At 39.5% G+C, this 23,485-nt stretch overlaps 1 protein-coding gene across 3 annotated transcripts; it reads left to right on the plus strand.

The window, feature by feature from the left end:
- The first annotated feature begins 69 nt into the window (after positions 1 to 69).
- sept3 (septin 3) lies at positions 70 to 17,309 on the plus strand. 3 transcript variants are annotated; one of them, XM_005945763.2, is made up of 10 exons: positions 70 to 240; positions 6,383 to 6,796; positions 6,882 to 7,010; positions 11,194 to 11,275; positions 11,461 to 11,598; positions 12,299 to 12,416; positions 13,317 to 13,412; positions 13,641 to 13,737; positions 13,836 to 13,887; positions 15,135 to 17,309. In XM_005945763.2, the coding sequence occupies exons 2-10, from the start codon at positions 6,385 to 6,387 to the stop codon at positions 15,262 to 15,264; spliced, it is 1,254 nt and encodes a 417-aa protein (XP_005945825.1). In that variant the 5' UTR covers positions 70 to 240; positions 6,383 to 6,384; the 3' UTR covers positions 15,265 to 17,309. The 3 variants fall into 3 exon arrangements, with proteins under 3 accessions (XP_005945825.1, XP_005945823.1, XP_005945824.1); XM_005945761.3 differs by lacking the exon at positions 70 to 240 and adding an exon at positions 2,169 to 2,271; XM_005945762.3 differs by lacking the exon at positions 70 to 240 and adding an exon at positions 2,203 to 2,411.
- The last annotated feature ends 6,176 nt before the right edge of the window (positions 17,310 to 23,485 follow it).

Genomic DNA, 23,485 nt, shown 5'->3' on the forward strand with positions numbered 1-23,485 from the left:
CTAGGGGGGGTGGGAACTCTGATGAGGGGGTGGTTAAAGAGGATAGCAGAGGGACTAAAGGCAGCGCTTCTTATCAGTAGAGTAACAGACGTGGCGAGGAGAGATGTGACAAAGTTGGTTAGCAGACTGTTTCAAAGTGAATAGCACAGGAAGACGTGCCAAAGCAGTTTTACACTAAAACACGCCGAAAACATGCAGAAAGGAAGGCGGGACGAAAGGAGAGCAGCTCGGAGATAAAGTGTGAGTACGGTGCTGCAGCTGTATTTTTCTTCCTCTAACACCTAAAGAGTAATAACAACACAATATCACACAAACACTGGGAAGTACAGACTAACAGATGTGTCAAACTTAAATCATGTCGTAACATAGCAGGGTAGAGATTAAAAAACAAAGCACACATAGTACCTCAGCACTGCCTGGATGTTGTATGCCTATGAGTTAAAATGAGAGCTTTTGAGGCCCAACAAGGGGAAAACTACCGGACGTATTTGACAGAGCAAAGAAAATTTAAACTAACAGCTTCATCTGGAGTCTTCATTAGTAGATTTCTTGCAGTTAGATCTGTTAATATATTTTCTGTCTTACAAGACCCTCAGATTCAGGGTCTCTCGTGGGATTCCACCGCTCAGAAAGCCCCGTTACACTCGCTGTTAATCATTACACACTGAGCTTCCACCGGTGGCAGGATACATCAGAGCACATTTGCATTAAATTTGAAGTGCTTTAGTTCACGGCATGTCACAGCTGATAGTGTGTCTCTTCACAGAAAAGGAAGCGCGGCACATACAGACAACGTCTACATATTCAGCCATCATTAGTTTAATTATTCAGCACTGTAGTTTTCCTGCTGTGACAAAATGTATTTGGGGGAAAACTTCTCTATACTGCACTTCTTTCTACATTTTAAACAGTGCATTTAGCAGACATGCAGTTGTTACTTTGCAGATAAGACTTCAAACTTTAGGAGCCTGTTTATGTACCAGTGCAAAGCCATTAAAGCTATAAGCTCTTTCTGCTTGAACGATAATGCAGCAGTAATAATGTCCCACATAGCAGTAATGTTTTTGTTAAGCTTTGCATCTACATTAACACGTACACACTGTTTAGGGTCAAATTTGACTCATTTTGATAGTTGACCGCAGCAAAAAAAATCAAAAAAATCCAATATCATTCTTTTAGCTTGAAATTTGATGACTTTTCCTAAAGTGACCCAAAAATGAGTATCGTAAAGACTATATAGAAAAACAGAGAGCAGAATTCATGGTTGCATTAATTACTGCAAGTTGTCCAGGTTGTGAAGCAGCAACGCAGACCCAGAACATCACACTATCACCACCATGTTTGACTGTTGGCATGTTGTTGGAACTCAGACCTTCCAAAAGACCACAGTCCACAGAATATTTTGCCAAAAGTCTTGGGGATCATCAAGATGTTTGGGTGTTTGTTTGTTTTTTAATAAATGTCAAACGAGCCTGTGCGACCTTTTTCTCCTTGGAACTCTCCCATGGATACATATATTTCCCCAGTCCCTTATTGTTGAAGCGCGAACACTGACCTAAACTGTCTCAGTTTAGGTCACCAATTGAGTCACCAATGCACTCTTGGAGTAATTTTGGTTGGTCAGTTACTCCTGGGAAGGTTCCAAGTTTTCTCCTTTTGTGGATAATGGCTCTCACCATCATTTGCTGGAATCCCAAAGCCCTAGAAATGGCTCTGTAACCATTTCCAGACCGATAGATGTCAATGACTTTGTTTCAAATCTGTTTCTGTAGACTGTCGCATTGCGTGTTTCTTTTTGAGATCTTTTAGCCTACATCACTTTGTCAGGCAGGTTCTGTTTAAGTGATTTCTCAATTCAGCAGGTCTGGCAGTAATCAGGCCACAGAATTAAAAACAGATAATTCACGATTTAAGAGGCAAGTGTGACAAATGTTGCACATATGAAAAAAAAAAAGAGAGAGAGAGAAAAAATAAATCAGGAATTGGGCAAGTACTTTTTCACAACATTATTAGTAAAGGATCCATCTTCTTTATCCACCAACACTGTTAAAGATCATCTCCCATGTCTGGACTTGACACTGATTATAACACAATTCAAATTGCTCGCTATAAATACTCTAGCTCTGACAGAAGACACTGTACCCAAAAAAAAAAAAATGTCCCTTTGAGATAAAGTCATATTGCGCATGTGCGCTGCATCTCCCCACTCCCTGTCCTCTTGTCGCCTTGGTAACGGAAAAGGAGGGGGCTCACGGCCAGAGGGAAGGAGAGGTACCCGGACTCCTCTTTACATGAGCGTTCCTGTTATTGTTATCAGTGTGGTGGATAGATATTACTGCTTCTCGAATTCAGAGCGCCTGTAGGTCGCCCGCTGTCTCCACGAGCTCGTTTGGTCAGTTGAACGGGAGCTGGTGAGTGTGACGACCGTTAGCGGGTGCACGCTAGCAGCTAGCCGTTAACGTTATTATCCAGCGTGACTGGTGAGAGAAACAATGAGGGCGACAGGCTTTGGTAGAGCTAACGTTGGGTAGTCACTTAAAACACGCAGAAAAGGACGCTTTTATTCATGTTATATGCTAAAGCACGTTTGCTCTTAACTTTCATGAGCTTGGCCATTTTATTATTTTTTCAAACAGGGATTTAAAAAAAGGGAGTTTTAGCCTTCATGTAGCCAGAGCATCCTCAGATATCGTACGCTTCAGTTTCCTACATTTGCTGTAGTGTGTAGCTCGAAATAATTGCATTGCAGTGTGGGCTTGTGAGGGCAGGCAGGGAGGGGGCAGAGCTGCATGGCCAGTGAATGAATCAAAGTGACAGCCTCTGCCTCAGTGACCTGTATGTATGATCAGGACTCATGTATCTAGGACTGTGACTTAAAGCATGGCAGCAGGCTGTACACCCTGAAGGACTAAGCTCATCAACATCTTGGCTCGGCCTGCTGCCTGTTACTGTTACCATCTGCCTGCACTGCTTGCTTCACTTAAAGGCTGAGCTCATAAAAACATCTTTTCTTGCTTAGACCCGACTGGTGTCAAAGCCTTGCTCGCAGAGGTTTTTTTTGCATTTCTGGCCAGGCTTTTGAGATTTTTGTGTCCCATGTTTGACGTTTCTGCTGCCAACCCAAAGACAAGACAGCTGATTGCAATTTCATCCGTGGTTCTCTGCCAGAATTATTATATCTGTTTTTTCCAATTAGTTTCCTGTTTTGCTTTTTTCCAAAGTGCAAATTTTAGTTTCGTTTTCATTCGTTTTTAATGATTAAAACTTGAGGTGGGACTCACCAGACGATATAATTACAATACTCAACTCACGATACAGTATCATTGCGATTTTTAACATCTATGCTGAGCATTGCAATAACAAAAATTGCCAATCATGCCCTCAAAGTTAAACTTTGTCAATATCAGATAGAGTCAGTCTGCTATCAGTTTGGGATCAGTCTGGGATTGAATGGAGTGAAGTTGGCAGTTACATCTGCGATCTGCAATAATACATCATTTAACTGTTGTCTAAATCAGCAGGAATTCACATTTAACTATTACATTTATGCTCAACAACCTTCCAGGTCTATAGGAATAACCAGAACTGACTGACAGCCAGCTAAGTCGAGTCCCCTTGAGTTGTGCAAATTGACATCAACTCATTCAGACCGATAATAACATGTTGGCAATGTATCTGCATTTATCAATTAGACAGCAAACCTTTGACAGTCTCTTTAAGAGTGACTGCAGTCAGTTCAAGTCAGACTGTGACTGTTTGCAGAAAGTTTGCCTCGTATTAGACAACCTGTGCATTTACCTTGAGATCAAAAGTAGTTGTGAATGTACAACAGGCTCAAGCTTTGGGAATTTATACAAGGAGGTTGTCGTCCTATTTTTACTCTTGACTGAGCCTTTAGCTTCCTCTGAATTAGGGGGTATATTTGTCAAGCAAAGTGTGTCCATTGTTGGATGGATTTTTGGTTAAATGCAAGTTTGCTAGGCTAACTAATAAATAAAGCCTTTTTAGACAGGGACATTTCTATATATGTTTCTGTTTTATGTTAGATTTCTACACTTTTAGGCGTTCTGAATTGCTGTAAATTTGGTAGTTTTATTGAAAAAAAAAAACGTAATATTAAGAATGCTGGCTATTATCTTTGCCCCTATAGTATCAACTGTTTATTAAGTATCACACTGTAAAATATAATAATTTCTTTTATTTTAAAAAAGAAAATAATCTTCGAATCAACATCAGAGTTGCTTTCACAGGTATTTGTAATTCCACTGTATAAACATTGAAAAGGTGAAAGAAAAGAACAGTTAGTTCAGTTTTGGGGATTAAAATGAAATGTAAATGATTTTTCATTGTTTTGACTGGAGGACACCTTTATTAAGAAGACCTGAGTTTGTTCAGTCAGGCATTGATTTCTACACTTGGGGGGTGATCAGGGCTGAGACATACTCTGCTGTGTTGAGCAGATAGAAATAATAGATGGGCAACCTGGGTGTGATGAAGGCTGGAGGTTAGAGCAGCGCTTTTGTAACTCAGGTCAGGTCAGATGCTGCCCCACCTCTGCAGTCTTTCGGGGTAGTTGTTACTCATTAGTGCAAGAACTTCCCCGATTATAAATGCTAGATTTCCAGGAATCAATTAAATTATTCACAGTGCCCTAATTTCAGGTTCTGTTAGGCACTTCTGTACACCAATAGTGGATTTTACTGTTTACACTGTCTGTGTAATATGTGATAACTTAATAAAATAATAACAGCTTAACTCTCCAGTCATTATTCTCAGCTATTCTCATTTGATTTCCTACCTGCTGAGTTAAATGCTTAAGGTCGTGTGGACTCTTGTGGTTAGATGTGAGCATAACGAGTTGATTCAGTTCTGTCTCATATGTTATGTTCAAGCTCAAACTGTGCATGAGTCATCTTTTTATAAATTGATTTATTAACCCCTGGACTTTAACAGCTGATCTGTGTTTCATCAAGATTTCTGCTTATGTTCAAAACATTCTGCACACTTTTAGGAATAAGGTTTATCTCAACCTTTGAAGCAAACTCAAAAAGCACAGGCAGCATTAATCCGAAGATGAATCTTATTTTTAAACTAGAAACTATGCTGCTAAACTCAAATACTGTGTCTCAGAGCTATTTTGCTTTCAGACTTGGACCTCCCTCTCCCTTTTCCTTCCATCTCTGTCATATTCTTTAGCTTTTCTTTTTGTATATGGATGTGTGTGAAATATGAGCGCAGACATAACATCTATCTGTTGGTAAAAAAGAAACAAATGATGTTATAGCAGTTTTTCTTCTCAGTCATCAGCTTTCTTTTGTGCTTTTGTTGTGTGGGGTTTGGGTCGGATGAGGCAGTGGACTGGATCTCTCCTGAAATGTACATCTGTGTCCATGTTGGGACCTTCAGATGTCTTGATTTGTTTAATTGAAAACTCAAAGATATTTACTTTATTACATAACTGACAAAGAAAAAAAATGTTAGCCACATTTAAGTCTCTTCAACTTCTCTTAACTTTTATTTTAATCAGCTAGTTCATTCATTCATTCATTAATACAGTTCACATGGTTATGAAATTTGAAAGTGACAGTTATGCATTAATTACATTTTTCATACGTAAACTCCATGTGTCTGCTAGCCTTGAGTACCACAGCTCCAGTCAGTACCAGATTTTTTTAGGAAGGAGGAAGGGGAGGAGTTCATAAACTGTGATCATAACGTATTCTCCTTTTCAGTCCTTTTTCAATGCCTCAGTATAATGTCAAAAACAGAAGATGTTCCTAATATGCTCTTCTCAGACATGAGAACAGAAATCCCTTTTTGTTTACAAGGGGCAGCCAATGAGAAGAAGACTTTATGGGAGAGAATAGGGCTAAAATAGTATTTCAGTCAGTGAATGAAATAAGAGGTAATTGAGACTCACTTTAAAGTAAAGAAACATTATTCTGAACTGTGAATCATGCAAAGCTACTCTAGTAGAGTCTAAGAATAACAGCATGGAGTTGGACATGAGCACAGTAGGCGCTCTTCAAGGAAAACTTTATTGTAAACATCTGATTTTGCTCACCTCATAATGTTTGTATAGCTCCAGCTTCATATTTTTAAAATAAACAGATAAAACGTTTGTTTTACAAGCACCTTTCATCATAACCATCAAAATCTGGGAAGCAAATTATACAACTACACCAATTATACAAAGCAGTGTTTGCCTGACTAGATGAATGTGAGGATTTTTCTGTTGTTTGTGTGATCGAAGCCTGCTGCAATAACCCATTTCTTCAATGTAGAACGAGTAACTAGAGGAGAGGCCTCGGCTGATCCACTGACCTACTTCCTCGTCATTTTTTCAGTGTGACTTATTTTCATCTTCCTTCCTTTTCTGTAGACATGTCAGACATCGTTCCTCCAGAGGTTAGACCCAAACCAGCTGTCCCTGCCAAACCCCCAAACGTGGGGGCTCCTTCTCCTTCTAGCCCCTTCCCACCCCAGGGCCTGGGTGTCGGAGGAGGCGGCATCTCTGCTCCCCCACCGAGCGCCATTCCAGTTCCCATTGGAAGTCATGGTCCGAGCCATGGTGGCAGTCACAGCGTGGGTCATGGCATAGGACACAGCGTTAGTCACGCTGGAAGTCACGCTGGAAGTCACGCTGCACCACACAGCGGCGGTCATGGTCATGGTGGCTCCCACAGCTCCAGCGGGGGATCCACTCTGCTGGGATACATTGGTATCGACACCATCATTGAGCAGATGAGGAAGAAGACCATGAAGACGGGTTTTGACTTCAATATCATGGTAGTAGGTACGTCACAGTAGACTTGCTTTATGCCTGGACACTTTCTGCCTCTATGGTGCTCCAACCTTAATTCTTCTGCCTTTCACTTCAGGTCACAGTGGTCTGGGAAAGTCAACCCTGGTGAACACCTTATTCAAGTCCCAAGTGAGCAGGAGGAGTGCAGGATGGGCTCGTGATGAGAAGATCCCCAAAACTGTGGAGATCAAGGCAGTGTCTCACGGTGAGTGCAAGGACAGAGAGGCTGCTCTTTCTTTAGAGCCAGGCATTTATATAGCACTTAATTAAAGAGAGAAAATGAACAATCTTTGGCCATGTTCTTAAAAGTCCCGCATAGCCTACTTATAGTTCATCAGTGCACCCTGGAAGCTGCCAAGAAATCTAAGCAGCTGAAGGATGGGCCAACTTCTGCCTCTCCTGCAGGCACTTTTGATCACTTGTTGTTTTCGACTGTCCGTGTGCTGGGAATTTAATTGTCATGAATTAATTTTTCAAGCTGCTCTGTAATAACTCTCTTATGTGTTATATAAATAAATCAATGCTGAGACCTACCTTATTTGCGTTTTGTAGCTGTACAGACAAAGTCGAAAGAAGGTTAGGTTTTCATCGCTGTCTGTTGGTGAAATCTCTAAAAATGAACAGATGCTGAAATTCAGTTCAGAGATGGCTGAAAAACAGCAAACAGATCTCTGCTCAGTTTTCTGCTGTCATGTGCCAGTGCACAGTTGGGCACACTGTGGGTTTCCAGGCAATGTTTACAATGTAGAAACGTTTTTCATTAAAGACAGGCACAAAATCAAGGGCAGGGATTGCTCAGTAGGTAGAGTATTCGCCCCATGATCGGAAGCTTGGGGGTTCAAATCCACTGAACGGCTACCCTGAGGTACTATTGAGCAAGGGTCTCTACACACTGCTCCCTGGGCGCTGGATTGGTAGTTGCGTACTGCTTCACTGAATGAATGGGTTAAGTGCAGAGGACTAAGCAATCCCCTACGGTATTAATAAAGTATGCATTATTATTTTAAAGGTACAATATCCAAAAATAAATAAATAGATAATAATAACATTTAAAACCCCTTAGCAGTCCAATTAGTCCCCTAAACCATCCAATGTACCGTGGGCGATACGTCCGACTGCTAACAGGTTAAAAAAACAAGCTGACAGGAACATGTAGCAAGAAATATGATGGAAAACCAAGGCTAAAGATCTGATAGTAGCTGATTGGCAGCAGAGGTGTAGAGGTCAGGTGGTGCTGAATGATCCTGGCATGGTACTTGAGTAGTCGATGTTCAATGCAGAGATTTGCACACATGTCTACATGTTGTTGCTGCATGCTGTCACCAGGAGGCAGTGTTAAAAGCATGTGGAAGAACCTCTAATGTGGTCACTGCTGTTTGTGCTTGTTTGTCCTTTAGCTTAGCCTCTGCAACAAAGACAATAGTAAGAATATACAAAACAAACTGTTTTATATTTATTGTTATTTTATGCTTCCTCTCCTGTTTGTGGTTGACTTTGATGTTCAAGCCAACTTAAAAAAAGAAAACTAAAACTGTTTGTTTGGATATTTTGTGTTCTGTTGCAAAAAAGAAAATACTTTGCCTTGTGGATATCCATTGGATTTGTCAATCTCAGGCTGCTGGAGTTTCATGCACACTTAAGATAATCCTTTGAATATGTTTTTGCTTATACTAAAGACTGCAGATTTCTGCTGCCGCCCTGTTTACTTTGAAAGTACAGTGATAGTGGTGGAATAACTTCAGCAAAACAAAATAGCTATAGTGTTTTAGGATAGACTTGGGAAGTTGTGAGCTTACCTTTTAAGGCTGGGTCATCATGTTTTATAACACAACATCAAGTAAAATAGGCTTCTGATATTTCTACACTTTTTTTACATCTCGTTTATGATGGACTGTTTGGAGTTTGACAGATTAAAAAGGAGCTTCAATTTTGTATTAAAACTTTTTTGTGTTATTTTCTTATCCAACGTTTAGATTGTATGGCAGGTTTGTTTGGTCTGCTGCTGCTTATAGTTTATTCTGTCTTTCTGTCTGTAATTGTTTCTCCAATACACAGATTAATTAAGAAGAAATCCTTTGGAAGAATTAAACATGATTTTTTTGAGATACAGAATCAGTTATAATATTTGGCAATTAGACCCATCATAGCAGCAGAATGCCAGCATCCAGAGTCCAGACACTGGTGGTGGTGAGGATGAAGATGAAGGCTTGGATGGAGCTCTGAGATGGTGAGGAAGTGGGTTGCCGAGATTTAAAGTATGCAGAATGCAGGCTTATTGGTTCGCTGAAGGCAAGCAAGAAGATGATTGGGAAAGAGCAATGATATCAGTATTGACTTTGACAGCATTGGAAAAGTGGATGTGTTGAAAAGTATAGATCATAGCAGCTGAACACCCAGGATAGCAGGCAGATGAGTGATAACAGTGTTTTTTTAAGCTCCAGTGCATTTGACCTCACAGGGCCAACATATTGCAGGGTGTTGCTCACTATCATTTTAAGATCTGCTGGCGTGCTGCGTGTGCTTTCATTTCACTGTTGTTTGACTGACTGGGGGTTTAAAAGGGTCTTATTTAACCTCAGTGAAGTTTCTGAGAGTGCGGGCAGTCGGTCATATTTCACAGGAGTCACAAAGCACCACATCGCTGAACTCAGTTTGTGGAGCCTGATCAAAGCTAGGACCAACCATGACCCAATTTAAAGCCCAAAGTATTTGTGAGTAAAATGCAAGATAACCTCAGAGCTCAGAGTTATGTCTCCATGGTAACAACCGTAGATCAGCCTGACAGCTTATGCAAAGATGTAAACATAGCTCAATTTGTGGCTCACTTTCAAAGTTACAGGATGAGGAATCAGAAAGCTGTTCTTGTAGAACATCTGTGTAACTGAGAAGCTTTCCACTCAGGTAACAGGGGCAAGCAGTGACAGTCAGCCGTGTGCTTGATTTGAATAAAGTTTTAAATTATCCACAGTGCAGCCCAAACGAATCGCTATTTACAGCTACTCTGTATAACATTTGAAAATGTCGTATTTTGGTGCCCCTCCCCCACTATTAGTATCAAATCCTCACTGTGGCAGACAGCTCACTGTGTAGCATTCAAGCCTGTGCTCATTATGCCTTCTGGGACCTAGCTGCCATTTGCACGTCCTTGACGACTTATGAGCTCCCGAGGAAACTGTAGGGACATGTCAAGCCTGTGGGCTGCTACAGTTTACGTGATCATGCTCCCATTGCCTGCGGATGACAGTACCCTGATATTATTATGCCAGGAGACGAAGCATAAAAAATTCTGGCCATGCTATTAATATTGTATTTGCTGTTTGTGTGATTATGGCAAACACGAACATTCAGTCATTATGTTGAATATTCAAGTTTTTATTTATTTTTAAATAAAAACATTAAATGTGTTCTTCTTCTGTGGTAAAGGTAAGTACATCCTTGGTTTAGACACTACCTTTGCCCCCTTCAGCATAAATAACTTCTTGTAGGTGTGTAATTGCCCAAGAGACTCTGGGATCAGCTTTCTGCGACTTTCTATGTGAAATTCCTTCAGTTATTGGATGTTAGAGGATGTTGGCTGTGCAGGAATTGGTAGTTGCACAGACTGCGTCACATCCTGAAGAACACTTTGAAATGATGCAGACGCTGCCCAGACCACGGACATCTCCTAAACTGCTTTCGCCACTGTCTTGTTTATCTAAAAGAACTGGTCTTTGCCTTTATTGCCACTGGTAAACAGTCAGTTTTCTCTGATGCTCTCTTTGAAAAGCAGAAGCTATTTCCTGGCAGGCATTTCATGGAGGTGCATGCACTACCATACCTGCAAATCCTGTGATGAAATTTTGCAGCTCTGTGAGATTTTAAATTATGGGCAGCATAGTGGTTAGTGAAATCATCTCACTGATTGGCTTGGGCCTCTGTATGTGGAGTTTTTGGGTCGGTTTTGACTCTGGCTTCAGGCGATAGATTGATTGATCCTGGACAAACGAATTTCTTGTAGCCACTTGTAGATTTTTTATTTTTATAGTAGAGCATCCTAAATCTCTGAGGTTTAGTTCCACTACTTGGTACATAATCTGGAAAATTTCAAGGTGAAAATCATGTACCTTATTTTTCCAAATAATTTGTTTATTATATAATTAAGTTTTAAAATGACTTCTAAATATGATGTTTATCACTCACTGTATCACTTTTATCTATGGCCATTGTTCAAAAAAGAAGAGAAAGATTTGCATGTCAAGTGCACTGCCTCACAAATGTGCTTCTGGAAGAATGGTTACATATTCCCATAAACACAGGCCTATACCTTCTGCAAAACCTTCCCAGAAGACTTGAAGCTGTTATTGTTTATTTTGCTGATTTCTTTGTGTGAACATGTTGTTTTTTTTTAGTTATTGAAGAGGGTGGTGTGAAGATGAAGCTGACAGTTGTCGACACTCCGGGCTTCGGAGACCAAATCAATAACGACAACTGGTGAGATTTCCAGCTCCGGCACTGTTAAAGCATCATAAATGTCATAATAACTGCCTTATATCACCGAGGACAAATCTCCACCTTTCATCTTTAAAAACTGTATTCAAGGTTTAGGAGTGAATCAGTGCTCCCTCAAACATGTTTTTTCCTGCCTCGGTGATGTTTTGCTTCTGTTGTATCCACAGCTGGGAGCCCATCTCCAAATACATCAATGAGCAGTATGAGAAGTTCCTGAAGGAGGAGGTCAATATCACCAGAAAGAAGCGAATCCCGGACACCAGGGTGCACTGCTGTCTCTATTTTATCTCCCCAACCGGACACTCGTAAGTTAAGCTTTGGCTGTATGGAAGTAAATCAATCAGACCATCTTTAAGTATCTGATTCTTTAAGGGATGTGGGTTTTTTAAGTAATCTGTAAATGGCCTGTATTTGTATAGCGCTTTACTTGGTCCTTAAGGACCCCAAAGTGCTTTACACATTCACCCATTCACCCATTCACACACACATTCACACACTGTATGCTGGTGAGACACACACGCACAAAGCTCACAGTGTTAATGTCTCTTTATTCAAAAAACATTTAATTTCACTTTATCAAAGCCTTAAATTGAGTGTGCTACTTTATATTGCAGACAGCACACACCTCTCTCTCCTTTTCACAATTAGCTCCTGCTGACAAGTGTGAAATTGCTTTCTAATGAATAAGTGGATACAGTCTTTTGTGTATTACTGCCAGCGTATCTCATCTTTCTTAGCCAGGGTAATTGAGACCGACAGGATGTCTTATGTGCAGGCAAACAAGAGCTGGGACACAACCTTTGTTCAATGATAAGCCCACTTGAAAAAAAAAAGATTCTCACTGTAAGTCTTTTGTAATCGCTGCAAGGCCAAGGAAAGGTAATGAGACGTATGAGAAATGACAAATGAATTCCAGACGCCTCCTTTTATTCAGTGTTTATGAGCTTCCACATCTCCTATATCTGCCCTCATGACTCACTGTAATTATTTGTCCTTCTGCTTCAGTCTTCGACAGCTAGATACTGAGTTCATGAAGCGCCTGAGTCACTCGGTCAACATTATTCCCATCATTGCCAAAGCAGATACACTGACCATTGAGGAGAGACAGGAGTTCAAGCAGAGGGTGAGTTTCACCAATAATCTGACTTCAAAATGTCTTTCTTCATAGATATTTACTGATGAGTGTGCAAAGCTGCTGTAATAAACATTTTATACCAGCAGTGGATCCAAGTTACTAAACTCTACAGCTAAAAAGTTTTCTCAGTGATTTGACTTCTCATCCAGAACCTCAGTGACCTTCAGTGAACTTTTTTCTGATTACTTCATGGTCTCAGGCACTAATTTTTAAGTCTTATTCAATGATCCCAAGGCCAGTAAACACAGTATGTTGGGCGAACTGTTTGCCAGCCACTAGCAATTTGGCCCAGAGACAGTGATTTACCTGTCAAGTCATACACCTGAAAATACCAACAATCATCAATCATCAAACCGATTGTTCAGATAGTTTTAAATGTGAAGAAATGCAGTATTTTTACCTGTTCCTGTCCATCCAACGCAACAGAATTAAGAAGGAGCTAAAAGAACATCTGTGTGCAGATAAACTATTAGTTTAATTTGCTAAGAAATTCAATTCAATTCAATTTCCCAGATTTCTTGTATGCTTTGCTGATAGTAGTCATCCACCCCAGGATTCGGTGTTTACTCCACTACATTTATTTTAAAGTTTCAGTTACTAATTACATTTCTGACATAGATTTATAATATTAAATATAAATCTACTAATAGATTATTAATCTATGGTAGGTTTATAAATTAAGCTAGCAATGTATGAAATCATTTTCCTGGTTGTAGGCCAGTAAAAATACACAAGGGGCTGGTAAAAGTCTGTCCTAGCTGTTTCCCAGTAGAGAAAAACTGAATGAATTAATTAAAAAAGACTTTTGGTCCTTTGTGCAGTGTTGGGTACCGTTGTGACTAATGTTTTTTTTTTATTCATTTTTCCTTGCTTTTGTCTGCACTCCAGGTCAGGAAGGAGCTGGAGATGAGCGGGATTGAATTTTACCCACAAAAAGAGTTTGATGATGACATGGAAGACAAGAGTGACAACGATAAAATCAGAGTAAGTCACTTTTTTGTCTCACGCGATATTTGTGGAGCGATTTTCTTCCTTGGCATTAGAATGAATCTTTGATACTCAGGTTTAACCCAGCCTCTTTCACAAACATGCAGCGAGTCCTCTAAGCAGAATGCCAGGGCACTTGGGCATGTGGTGCATTTGTTTCATCTCATAAACCTCGCATAGCTCTCTTCGGTACACTGAACCATGTTCAAATGTCTCTGTTCACAGGAGGCGATGCCCTTTGCTGTGGTGGGGAGTGACAAAGAATATCAAGTGAACGGCAAACGGGTTCTGGGGAGGAAGACAGCGTGGGGAATTGTGGAGGGTGAGTCAAACGCTCTCCATGAACGAGTTTCTCTGTTTGGTTTTTTACACAGGACTGATGTTGATGGATTTCTGTCTCTGTTTTTCGGCTTTGTGCAGTTGAAAATCCAAACCATTGTGAGTTTGCTCAGCTGAGAGATTTTCTGATCAGGTAAAACTTTCTTTTAAAGCATCTTTTTAAATAATAATGCAAAAAAAGTGGAATAAAGAAATGAAATAAAACAAAGAAAAAAATCACTTTTCTCTATTAGTAAACTTTCTCAGCATTTTAACAGTAACACAAATGTACTGATCGCCAGTAACTGGTCACTTTATTAGGTACACAGTGCTAGTATTGGGTTGCCCAACACCGCCTGACTGAACTGATGATACAAGGCAGAGTATCCATGCTTTCAGGATGTTAAGGCCAAAATTCTGACTCTAGCATCTGAATGTCACAGCAGAAATCAGTCCTCTTCAGACCAGATGACATTTTTTAATTTTCCATTGTTTTGTAAGCCCCTGCAAACTGCAGCATCAGTTTCCTGTTTCTAGCATTGCTGAAGTGACACCTAGAGTGCTCTTCTGCTGCTGTACCCCATCTGCTTCAAGATTCAGTGTGCTGTGCATTAAGAGATGCTCTTCTGCATACCTGGGTTGTAACAATTATTTAATTGAGTTAATGTTTCATTCCTACCAGCTTGAAGCAGTCTGGCCACTCTCCTCTGTTCTCTGACATCAACAAACCTTTTTCTCTAAGAGAATTTCCACTCACTGGATATTTTCTTGCTTTCAAACTACTCTCTGTAAACTCTAGTTATGATTTCTGATCCTCAATTTGAACTTCTACGTGCCTGGATGCATTGAGTTGCTGCCATGTGATTAGCTAATTAGATATTTGTGTTAACAAGCAGTTGAGCAGGTGTACCTAACAACGTGGCCAGTGAGTATAAATTTTATTTAAGTGACCATTTGGTCTCTGAAATGTCAGAAAAACAGTTAAAATTTGTAGGGTGGATTTTTGTTCTGATAACCTGGGATAGTTTAACATCACAGAAAGAGCAAATATTCACATTTAAAATAAATTACATTAATTAATTATAGTTTTATGAAGATGGGTCCTGATCAACTATTTGATAAAGCGATTAGTTATTTCCTCTCTAAAAAAAAATTAAAGCATTTTTATTATAATAAATGTGAAATGTTTTCAAAGCGGTTTTTGAATATAAGACTATGCAATTTTCTTTGATTGTGAGAAAACGTTTGTTTCTTGTTTTTGCTTTTACCATTTTAATACCACAACACAAGAACAACAATACTGTATTTCAAAACACAGTAACTCTTATCCCTTCCTCTGTCAAATGAACGTACTTAACTAATAACTCGCCCACTCTCTGTATTTACATTCATCTTTTGAAGGTCTCACCTGCAGGATCTGAAGGAAGTCACTCATAACATTCACTATGAAACGTACCGTGCCAAGAGACTGAATGAGAACGGAGGTCTGCACCCCATATCGTCCGCTGATACCCAGGAGAGCAACCTGTAGTCAGAGAGAGAGTGAAAACAATGAGTCCAATAGATGAATCTACAAAATACTATAATCCTTATCACCACAGCATTGCTGCATGCGTGGAAAAGAAAATTAATGTGTTAAGAATTGGTGTCATTTAATCCCCAAACTCCACCCATCCGTTTCTTCATATTCTTCCCCACCAAGCATATCAAACCCCTCTGTTACCATTTTCCATTCATCCCAGTGAGTCTTTGGAGGAAAGACATAATGTAAAAGAGACTTAGTGCCGGTAACGTTTTTTCCACTGCCAGCGCCTTTTCTCATTGTTCAGAGTGTACATGGAAAGTGCTCGTGTCTCTCGTGTACGGGAGGCTGATTTTTAAGCCTGTGTGTTGTGTAGCAACTGACAGCCGAGTTTAGACAAACAAAGTGATTTGCTCTAAATATTAAAATCATAATTCCTGTTTAGCAACGGTGCATTAGCCGGCTCTGCGGCTGGCTCTGTTGAAATTGCCGATTTTAAATTCTGAGCAGCAGCTGTTCATTTAAAGGAAGAATCCCAGCGGCTTTACTGTCAAGAGGGTTTAACGAACATTACAAGCTGTGCTGCCTTCTTTAATAACCGAGTCCACGAAGGAAAATAATGAACTTTCTTTTGAGAGTTGCAGCATTAGTCACATGTAAAATGCAGTTTATAAGGAGTCCACATGGTGAGTAACTGCTCGCTGCCGATTCAGTGATTCACGGTAACAAACACAAATTTAGCTGTTCATGCAGATGCAGCTCACCGTGTTTTGTTTCAGCACAGTGCTCATACAGGAAACTGCATCTGTGTTCACTTGCAGCAATGAGCTGTGCTCTTGGAGTTCCACCATGCATATTTTATCAAGGTTCAGACTGATTTTTGTTAGATGTTTCCTGTTTAAATAGTTGACAGGCAATAGATGCAGGAATTATAACAAATTGCATATACAAGCTTTCCCAGCTGGAATGACTTGTTTTTGGTCTTTGAGAGCCACTACTATCAGTGCAAACGTTGTTTTGTTTAAATATTTTTGGTTGTTGTTTTTTTCTTTATCATTACCATTCATGGCAAGTAGCCATTCAATAAAATATTATATTAAACCCGAAAGAAATCCCATCACTGGTTTGGTCATCGCATCTTTTTTTGCACACAGGAGAGCAGGAGAATTGAAATATTTTTGATATATTTGTATTAATATTCAATTCCTGCTGTGCACCACTTGGTGGCAGCATGCTGCCACATTAAAGAAGTTTAACGGAGCAGCTCCATCTGCCCCAGATGTTCTGACTGCTGAGATTTTTTTCTCAAATATGTCACATCCAGTTCTGATGAAGTTTACTCTTCTGCTGTCAGCAGCAAAGACATTGGGTTTACAAAAAACTTTGATAATATCACCCTTTTCATAATATTATAACATTGCCAAGGGGTTTACCAGGTTTTCTTCAGGAACTAAATATGATATTCTGCCACAGGCTGTCTGCATTAGAACACAAACTACAAATCTTTTAACATATCTCAATCTTTTTTTAAATCCATTCAGCCTTTTTAATCAATCATATGTATTTGTATGATTTTGAAATCAAGTGTGTGCAACAGTATGGTAGCAGTTGTCCGTGATTTTAGTGCAGTCAGAGGTTTTCGAGCAGAAATCTGAAACAGTGTTAATGAACCATTGTTCCTGTGTTTGTGTGCATGCTTGTGTTAATATTGCCTGTTTGATTACAGCCAGTCGGTTCACTCATTCCTGCAACTTCACATCCACTAACAGTTACTGTGTTTCTGAATGTGTGATGTGTAAATTTAATTGATATATCATAAGGTAAAGCGCTGCTGTCTTACCCCCAAACTAAGCTGATGGCCCCCACGCACACACATATCACCCAGCCCTGTCACTCAGTGAAAACTCGCAATGTACATTTATTTAACAACTTCTCACAAAGTTGCTGTGACACACCGATGTATGATTTCCTGTCTTGTATGGAGTTATTTTTACATTATGTCTTATTATTGTAACTTATTCTTTATTTAATAAAAACACATGATCAAGTTCTTAGAATTTTGTCATGATTTCTCTTCTGAATGTTCACATAACCACCTGTGTGTTGTTGTCTTTGTTGTTTATAATGATGTTACATACTGTGTCAGTGAGGTCCATAATTTATTGGAAAAAGATGCTCTTTTTATAGTTTTAGTGTACACCACCACTGTGGATTGTAAATCAATCAATATGCGATTGACGTGCAGACTTTCAGCTTTAATTTGAGAGGTTTTACAATTTCAGAGGTTAAAAATTAATGGGACAATTGACTCACAAGCAGTTCATGGCCAGGTGCTCCCTTGTTGTTTCATCAGAAATGAAGCAGACATGAAGTCAATTCAAAGTGATTAATTTTTATTTTATAGCTTTTCATTGCAATTTTAAATATGAATCCAAAAATAATCTCAAGTGCAAGCGAAGAAGATCATCATTAAACAGAAAAAGACTGAAGAAAAAACTTGGATGAGTGACGACACATTTCTCCTACTGAAAACACTCCGTCCAAATGAAGAGAATCAGCTGTCTAGGATGTCCTTAACTGCAGCGGTCCCCAACCCCCAGGCCTCGAAACGGTACCGGTCCGTGAATCGTTTGGTAGCGGGCCGCGAGAGTTGAGGCTCAGGTGTGAAATGTATGGTTTTCAGGGTTTTTATCGGTTTTCAGCGTCATTTTGTTATCGTTTTTATCGTTAACTCGGTTTTCCTGGGTCTTTTCACGTGTGTTATGAATAAATCTCCTTTTTCCGGTACCGGTACTGGTTTTATTTTGTTGTATTTATCTGCGACACCTTAAAGGCCGGTCCGTGAAAATATTGTCGGGCATAAACCGGTCCGTGGCGCCAAAAGGGTTGGGGACCGCTGCTTAACTGGATGAGCATCAAGACAACAATATGTATTCTTAAAAAGAATTAACGTACTGAACAGCTCAGCAGTACATGCATGGTGACAAAATTATTTACACCATTAAAAACAACATTATATTATCTAATCAAGTCCAAAACTTGAGGAGGTGTCATTGTCAAACTCTAATATCAACAGACACCTTGAAATAAAGGAGGTTTACAGCAAGGTGCAGACCACTGGTTAAAAAAAACATAAAAGCCTGCACAAGTTTGTAAATGAAAATTTAAAAAAAAATATTTGGACAGATGAAACCAAGATGAACTACCAGAATGATGCGAAGAGAAAAGTGTGCAAAATGAGAGAAACAGGTCTTAATGAAGCATATCACGTCATCTGTCAAACATAGTCGAGGCAGTGTGGCACGGGCATTTGCGGCTTCCAGTTTTTGATCACTAGTAGTTATTTATCATGTGACTGCCAATAGAAGAAGCAAGGACCATACTTTCTGCTGATTCCACCAAATGCTGCAAAACTGACTGCACAGAGCTTTCAAGGATTCAAGAATTCAAGGAAGCTTTATTGTCATTCACATCACATGTTTAAGCCCTGTGTTTTCCTTTGTCTCTGTTGTGATCTTCATCAACCCTCATTTCATGCTGTGTGTTCTGTCTGCCTGCTTAGTTTTTTTGTGTTTTCAGTTTAGTTTCTGTATTCTCAGTTTAGTCAATTTTCTGTTTTGCCATCTAGCAATAAATCTAAGTTTGAGTTGACTTTCTGTCTCCGAGTGTCTGCACATCCTCCTTACCACCACTCCTGCCTGCACACAGCCTTCACGTGACACCCGAGAGTTTCTCAAGGCAAAGAAAAAGGCCAATTCAGTCACCTGATCTGATCTCAGCCAAGCAAAGTGTGGTCTAAGGAGCTTGGAAACGAAAAGCGTCTGGACTTCTTGAAGTTTCATGAAGACGTTTCACCTGGCACAACATAGAAGAGCCACCTCAACGGGACAAGACTCAGCTGTCCATCTGCATCTAAAGGACAAAGGTCAGTCTTTCAAGGACGCCAATGTTCATAATTTGGACAGAGAACACAGATGGTTTGAAAGAGGAGTGAAAGAAGCCATCTATGTCCACTGTGAACGACCATCTTTGAACAGAGGCGCTGATTTACGACACCAACTGTCTGCCATCTATAATCCAGTTTTGAGATCCCTTCCCAGACGCCTTAACGCCCACTCACACCCTGGGCCATCTGACCTCAGGAAATCACATGATAGGGTGGGGCTAGGTTTCACAATGGTTTCACCTGAAACCTTGGCTGATTGTGACCTACACCCGTTTTCACACCTTGGCTCGTGTGATTATGTAGAGGATCAATAGGGGGTCCATGACCCCCTTGGGGGGACACTCCCATAGGGCTTAAAATCATAGGGTTTAAAAATCTGGGACTCTCCACCATTTGCTGTTAGAACTAGAATTGGATGTCTCCAGACAGGTCTTGGTCTCGAGACCACTTTTACGTGGTCTTGGTCTCGTCTTTGTCTCAACGGACTTTTGTCTTGGTCTTGTCCACACGTACCCGGGTATTTTTGAAAACGCAGATTTTTCTATGCGTTTGCACCTTTCGTCCACACGTAAACAACGTTTTTGGTCACTGAAAACAGAGATTTTTAAAAACTCCGGCCAGGGTGGATATTTTTGAAAACTCCGTTTTTGCATTTACGTGTGGACGAGAAAAACGCAGAAAACGCAGTGTCAAAGGTGTGCGCCTTTTTTGACGTCACACTGTGCGCCACGTTATTGTTTCGGTGAAATGAATTTCTACAATACTGTTACTGTTAATTGTACTCTCTGCAGTGTTTAAAAGCTTACATACACACACACAGTTACTGTCCCTCCACACATACGACTCGGTTCTGCTTCTATGCCCCATCCTTGTTTACTATTTCCCACCGAGGCTACTAGACTCCTGATTGACCAACATTTCTGCACGGTTAGGAATATATCGCCACCTGTTGCTTTGGCATGTTCCTAGCAGCGTTTTCCTTCATTTCTGCGTTTACGTTTGGACGGGATTAAATAATGTAAATATGACGGTGTATCACAAAAGATTGATATCAAACTGATCACTTGGTTGCGTTACTTGCTCTTTGAGTGAATCAACAAATGGATAAATAAAAAGCCGAACAGCAATGCTGATTTTTTAGAGAGTCTTAGCTTACATTTCATATTTTCAGTTGTTACCCTCCACGGCTAAACAAACTCTCTAAATCGGTTTCAATTGTGTACTGATGTAACACAACAATGGACATAAGGAGCTTCTTTCAAAGAAAAAACTCAGGTAGATGTTATTTTATATATTATGCTTTGGATGTTGTTCAGTATATCTATGCAAAACAAGAGGAATTTCAATACACAGCAGTATATTCACAGTTGAAACCAGATATTTACATACACTTTATGGAGAAAACATAAAAACTTTTTTTTTACTGTTAAACATCAATTTAGAGTAAACTTTTGTTTTAGATAAATAAATGTTGAAATATCTTTTGAATTAGTTAAATGTCAGAATAAAAAGAGGGAGCTGTCTATTTTAATCACTTTCATCAAATGTAGGAGTACATATACACTAAGTTTATTGTTAATTAATAAGAAAACTCCAGACGATTCCATTCTGAGCTGAAGAAGCTTCTGATAGGTTAGTAGAGTCCATGTGAGTAAATTGGTGGCACAGCTGTGGATGCATATAAGGCAAAACACAGAGCCTGTTTCTTTGACATGGGAAAATCAAGAGATGTCAACCAAAACACCAGGAAAAGAATGTGGAGCTCCATAAGTGTGGCTCAATTTGAATACAATTTGGTGCCATTTGCAATTAAGAAATACAGATAGTTTCTCTCTTTACTCTTAAAGTTAACAAATATGTTTTTTATATTTATCAATCTAAAAAAAATAAACATTTAGTCTGATTTGATGTTACAATTAAAAAAGTGTTTGTGTTTTTATCTGAAGAGTATGTAAATATCTGGTTTCAACTGTATATTTGATGATGTTGGTGTTTGGCTTGATTGTCAGCACAAAGAGGGAGAGAGAGGAACAGAGAGGGAGAGAGAGAATGACGACAGAACAGAGATGGAACAAGAGCAGGTGAGACACACATGTTAGTCAAATGGTTGTTTGCCAAAACTCATCAGAACATGTATCTAGTACCTAGTGTTTCTTTTTAGATACCATTTGTTACTTTTCAAATTCTATATTTATTAAGTTATGCAGGCTTGTTTGCACAACAGGCTAAATAATTATATAAACTTTTCTCAATCTAAATATTGTGACTTTGGTAGAATTAAAAAATAAGTGTAGTGCAGGTCTATGATGATTTTTAGTGCTACTATCATCTAGTTTCTGATTCTGGTTCTGTTTTGGTTAAGTCCTAAGTAGTCCTGATTTTGAACTGTTGTAGTCCTGTTTTAATTCCGGATCAGTTCTGGGTCTGGTTGAATTGGGGTTTAGTCCTCGTGTCTTGATACAGCCCCGACTTTGTTCTGCCTTGCTGCTTAATTAAAAAACTAGTTTAAGGTGTCCTGCATATGTGATATATTTTCCCTATATGAAGTCATTCTTTTTTGAACAAAACTCAAAACAGAGCCTATTAATCTTTCAGTCATTTCTACCCTCACTTAATTTCCTTTTGCTGCTCAGCTCTCACACAGTGGCTCAGCTATGCTCCAATCCCTTCATATTGTGGCCAATCACATGCGAGGATATAGGATATCATAATACATTATGTGAAAAACAGAGAGGGTGAGAGACGCGACAGTCAAGTGGAGCGATGCGTCTGTCCTCTCAGTAAGTGAGTGAGACAGTAGACAGCGGTGAGGAGGGCTGTGCGAAAGCAAAAACACATAAATATGCCTGACACCCAGTAAACGAGCAGATCTGGCTGCAGTTTAAAGACTTTTTTTGTCTCCAGTCTTGGTCTCGGTCTACTCTCTACTTGGTCTTGTCTTGGTCTCGATACCCTCTGGTCTTGTCTTGGTCTCAGATTAGGCAGTCTTGACTACAAGTCTAGTTAGAACTGAAGAAGCTTGTCAGATGAGAGGTCTTGAAGAAACTTTATGAAGTTCAGACGCTTTACTTTTCAAGCTCCTTAGACTACGATGACCTGGATGACTGAGAACCTTCGCAGACAAGCAGAGCATGCTTTTTTTCAGTTAATGAAGACAAAACTGAAGGCTGAAACCAGCAACTAAAGGCAGAAGCAACAAAGGCCAAGCAGAGCATTTAGGAGAGGAAATTTGGTATTTGGTGACTTCAGGCAGTGATTGACTTTGAAGTATACAAAATGATCTGTTAAATTATGACATTTAAAAATATAAAAATTATGATATTACAAGGGAACAGGGCTCACCTGGCCTTGAAACTGCTTGTCAATCTATTGTTTAATTATTTGAGCATCTGAAAATGGGAGACTGTGACTGTAATTCTTTACACAATTAATGAAACAATAAAATACTTTTGTTAAACTACTTGAATTACAGCAGAAAGTCGCCACTTTAGAAACATTTTGACTGATTTGCTGTGGTCGTGTACAGAGGCAAAGCTACAAGAACTGTCTTTGTTCAGCAAATTTTGGACAATTGTGAACCATATACAGTCATGACTTTCATTTTTGGAATGGCTTCACACGCTTTAAATATTGTATTCAAACACGCTGGTATATATTATACACACACGCACACAGTCTTTGAGCTACAAACAGTCAAAAGTTTTAGAACGCCCTAATTTTTCTAGTTATTTATTGCAATTCAAGTCCAATGAATAGCTTGAAATGGTACAAAGGTAAGTGGTGAATTGCCAGAGGTTAAAAAAAAAAAAAAAAAAAAAAAAGGTAAGGTTACCCAAAACTGAAAAATAATGTACATTTCAGAATTATCACAAAAGGGAACTAAAATGTATAATATGTTTAAACTGTTCTGCAGCAATGGAGGTTGATCAAGCCTTGAAAGCTGGCGCTACTAATTGCTACAGGTGTCCAACTGGATTACTTTTTTTTTTCCAAAAAACTTTTCTGGATTACTAATATGGGATGGGTATCGTTTAGGTTTTATCCGATACCGGTGCCAAATCGGTACTTTTGAAACGGTCGCCGGTGGTAAACTCTCAAACGGTGCACTCTTTGAAACGTGCCGGTGCATGTAAACCGGAAATGGAGAACACAAACTTTGTCCAAAAACCTCTCATGTTCAGCTGTTTTTTGTAAAAAGATAACAATGTTAGCCTTTTCTGCAGCTATAGGGGCATATATGGTATCACTCTTGGCTGGAAGCAGTGCTTAATACAATGGAAAAAA

The sequence above is a fragment of the Haplochromis burtoni genome, unplaced genomic scaffold, assembly GCF_018398535.1.
Source record: "Haplochromis burtoni strain Fernald_Lab_line unplaced genomic scaffold, NCSU_Asbu1 Contig_448, whole genome shotgun sequence".
NCBI classification, from domain to species: domain Eukaryota; kingdom Metazoa; phylum Chordata; class Actinopteri; order Cichliformes; family Cichlidae; genus Haplochromis; species Haplochromis burtoni.

Bases quoted from the DNA above. Each gene is read 5' to 3' on its own strand.
- sept3 (XM_005945761.3), top strand. From the start codon at position 2,187: ATGTGCGCTGCATCTCCCCACTCCCTGTCCTCTTGTCGCCTTGGTAAC. The intron at 2,272-6,382 runs GTACCCGGACTC...CCTTTTCTGTAG, and splicing joins ACGGCCAGAGGGAAGGAGAG to ACATGTCAGACATCGTTCCT. The intron at 7,011-11,193 runs GTGAGTGCAAGG...GTTTTTTTTTAG, and splicing joins GATCAAGGCAGTGTCTCACG to TTATTGAAGAGGGTGGTGTG.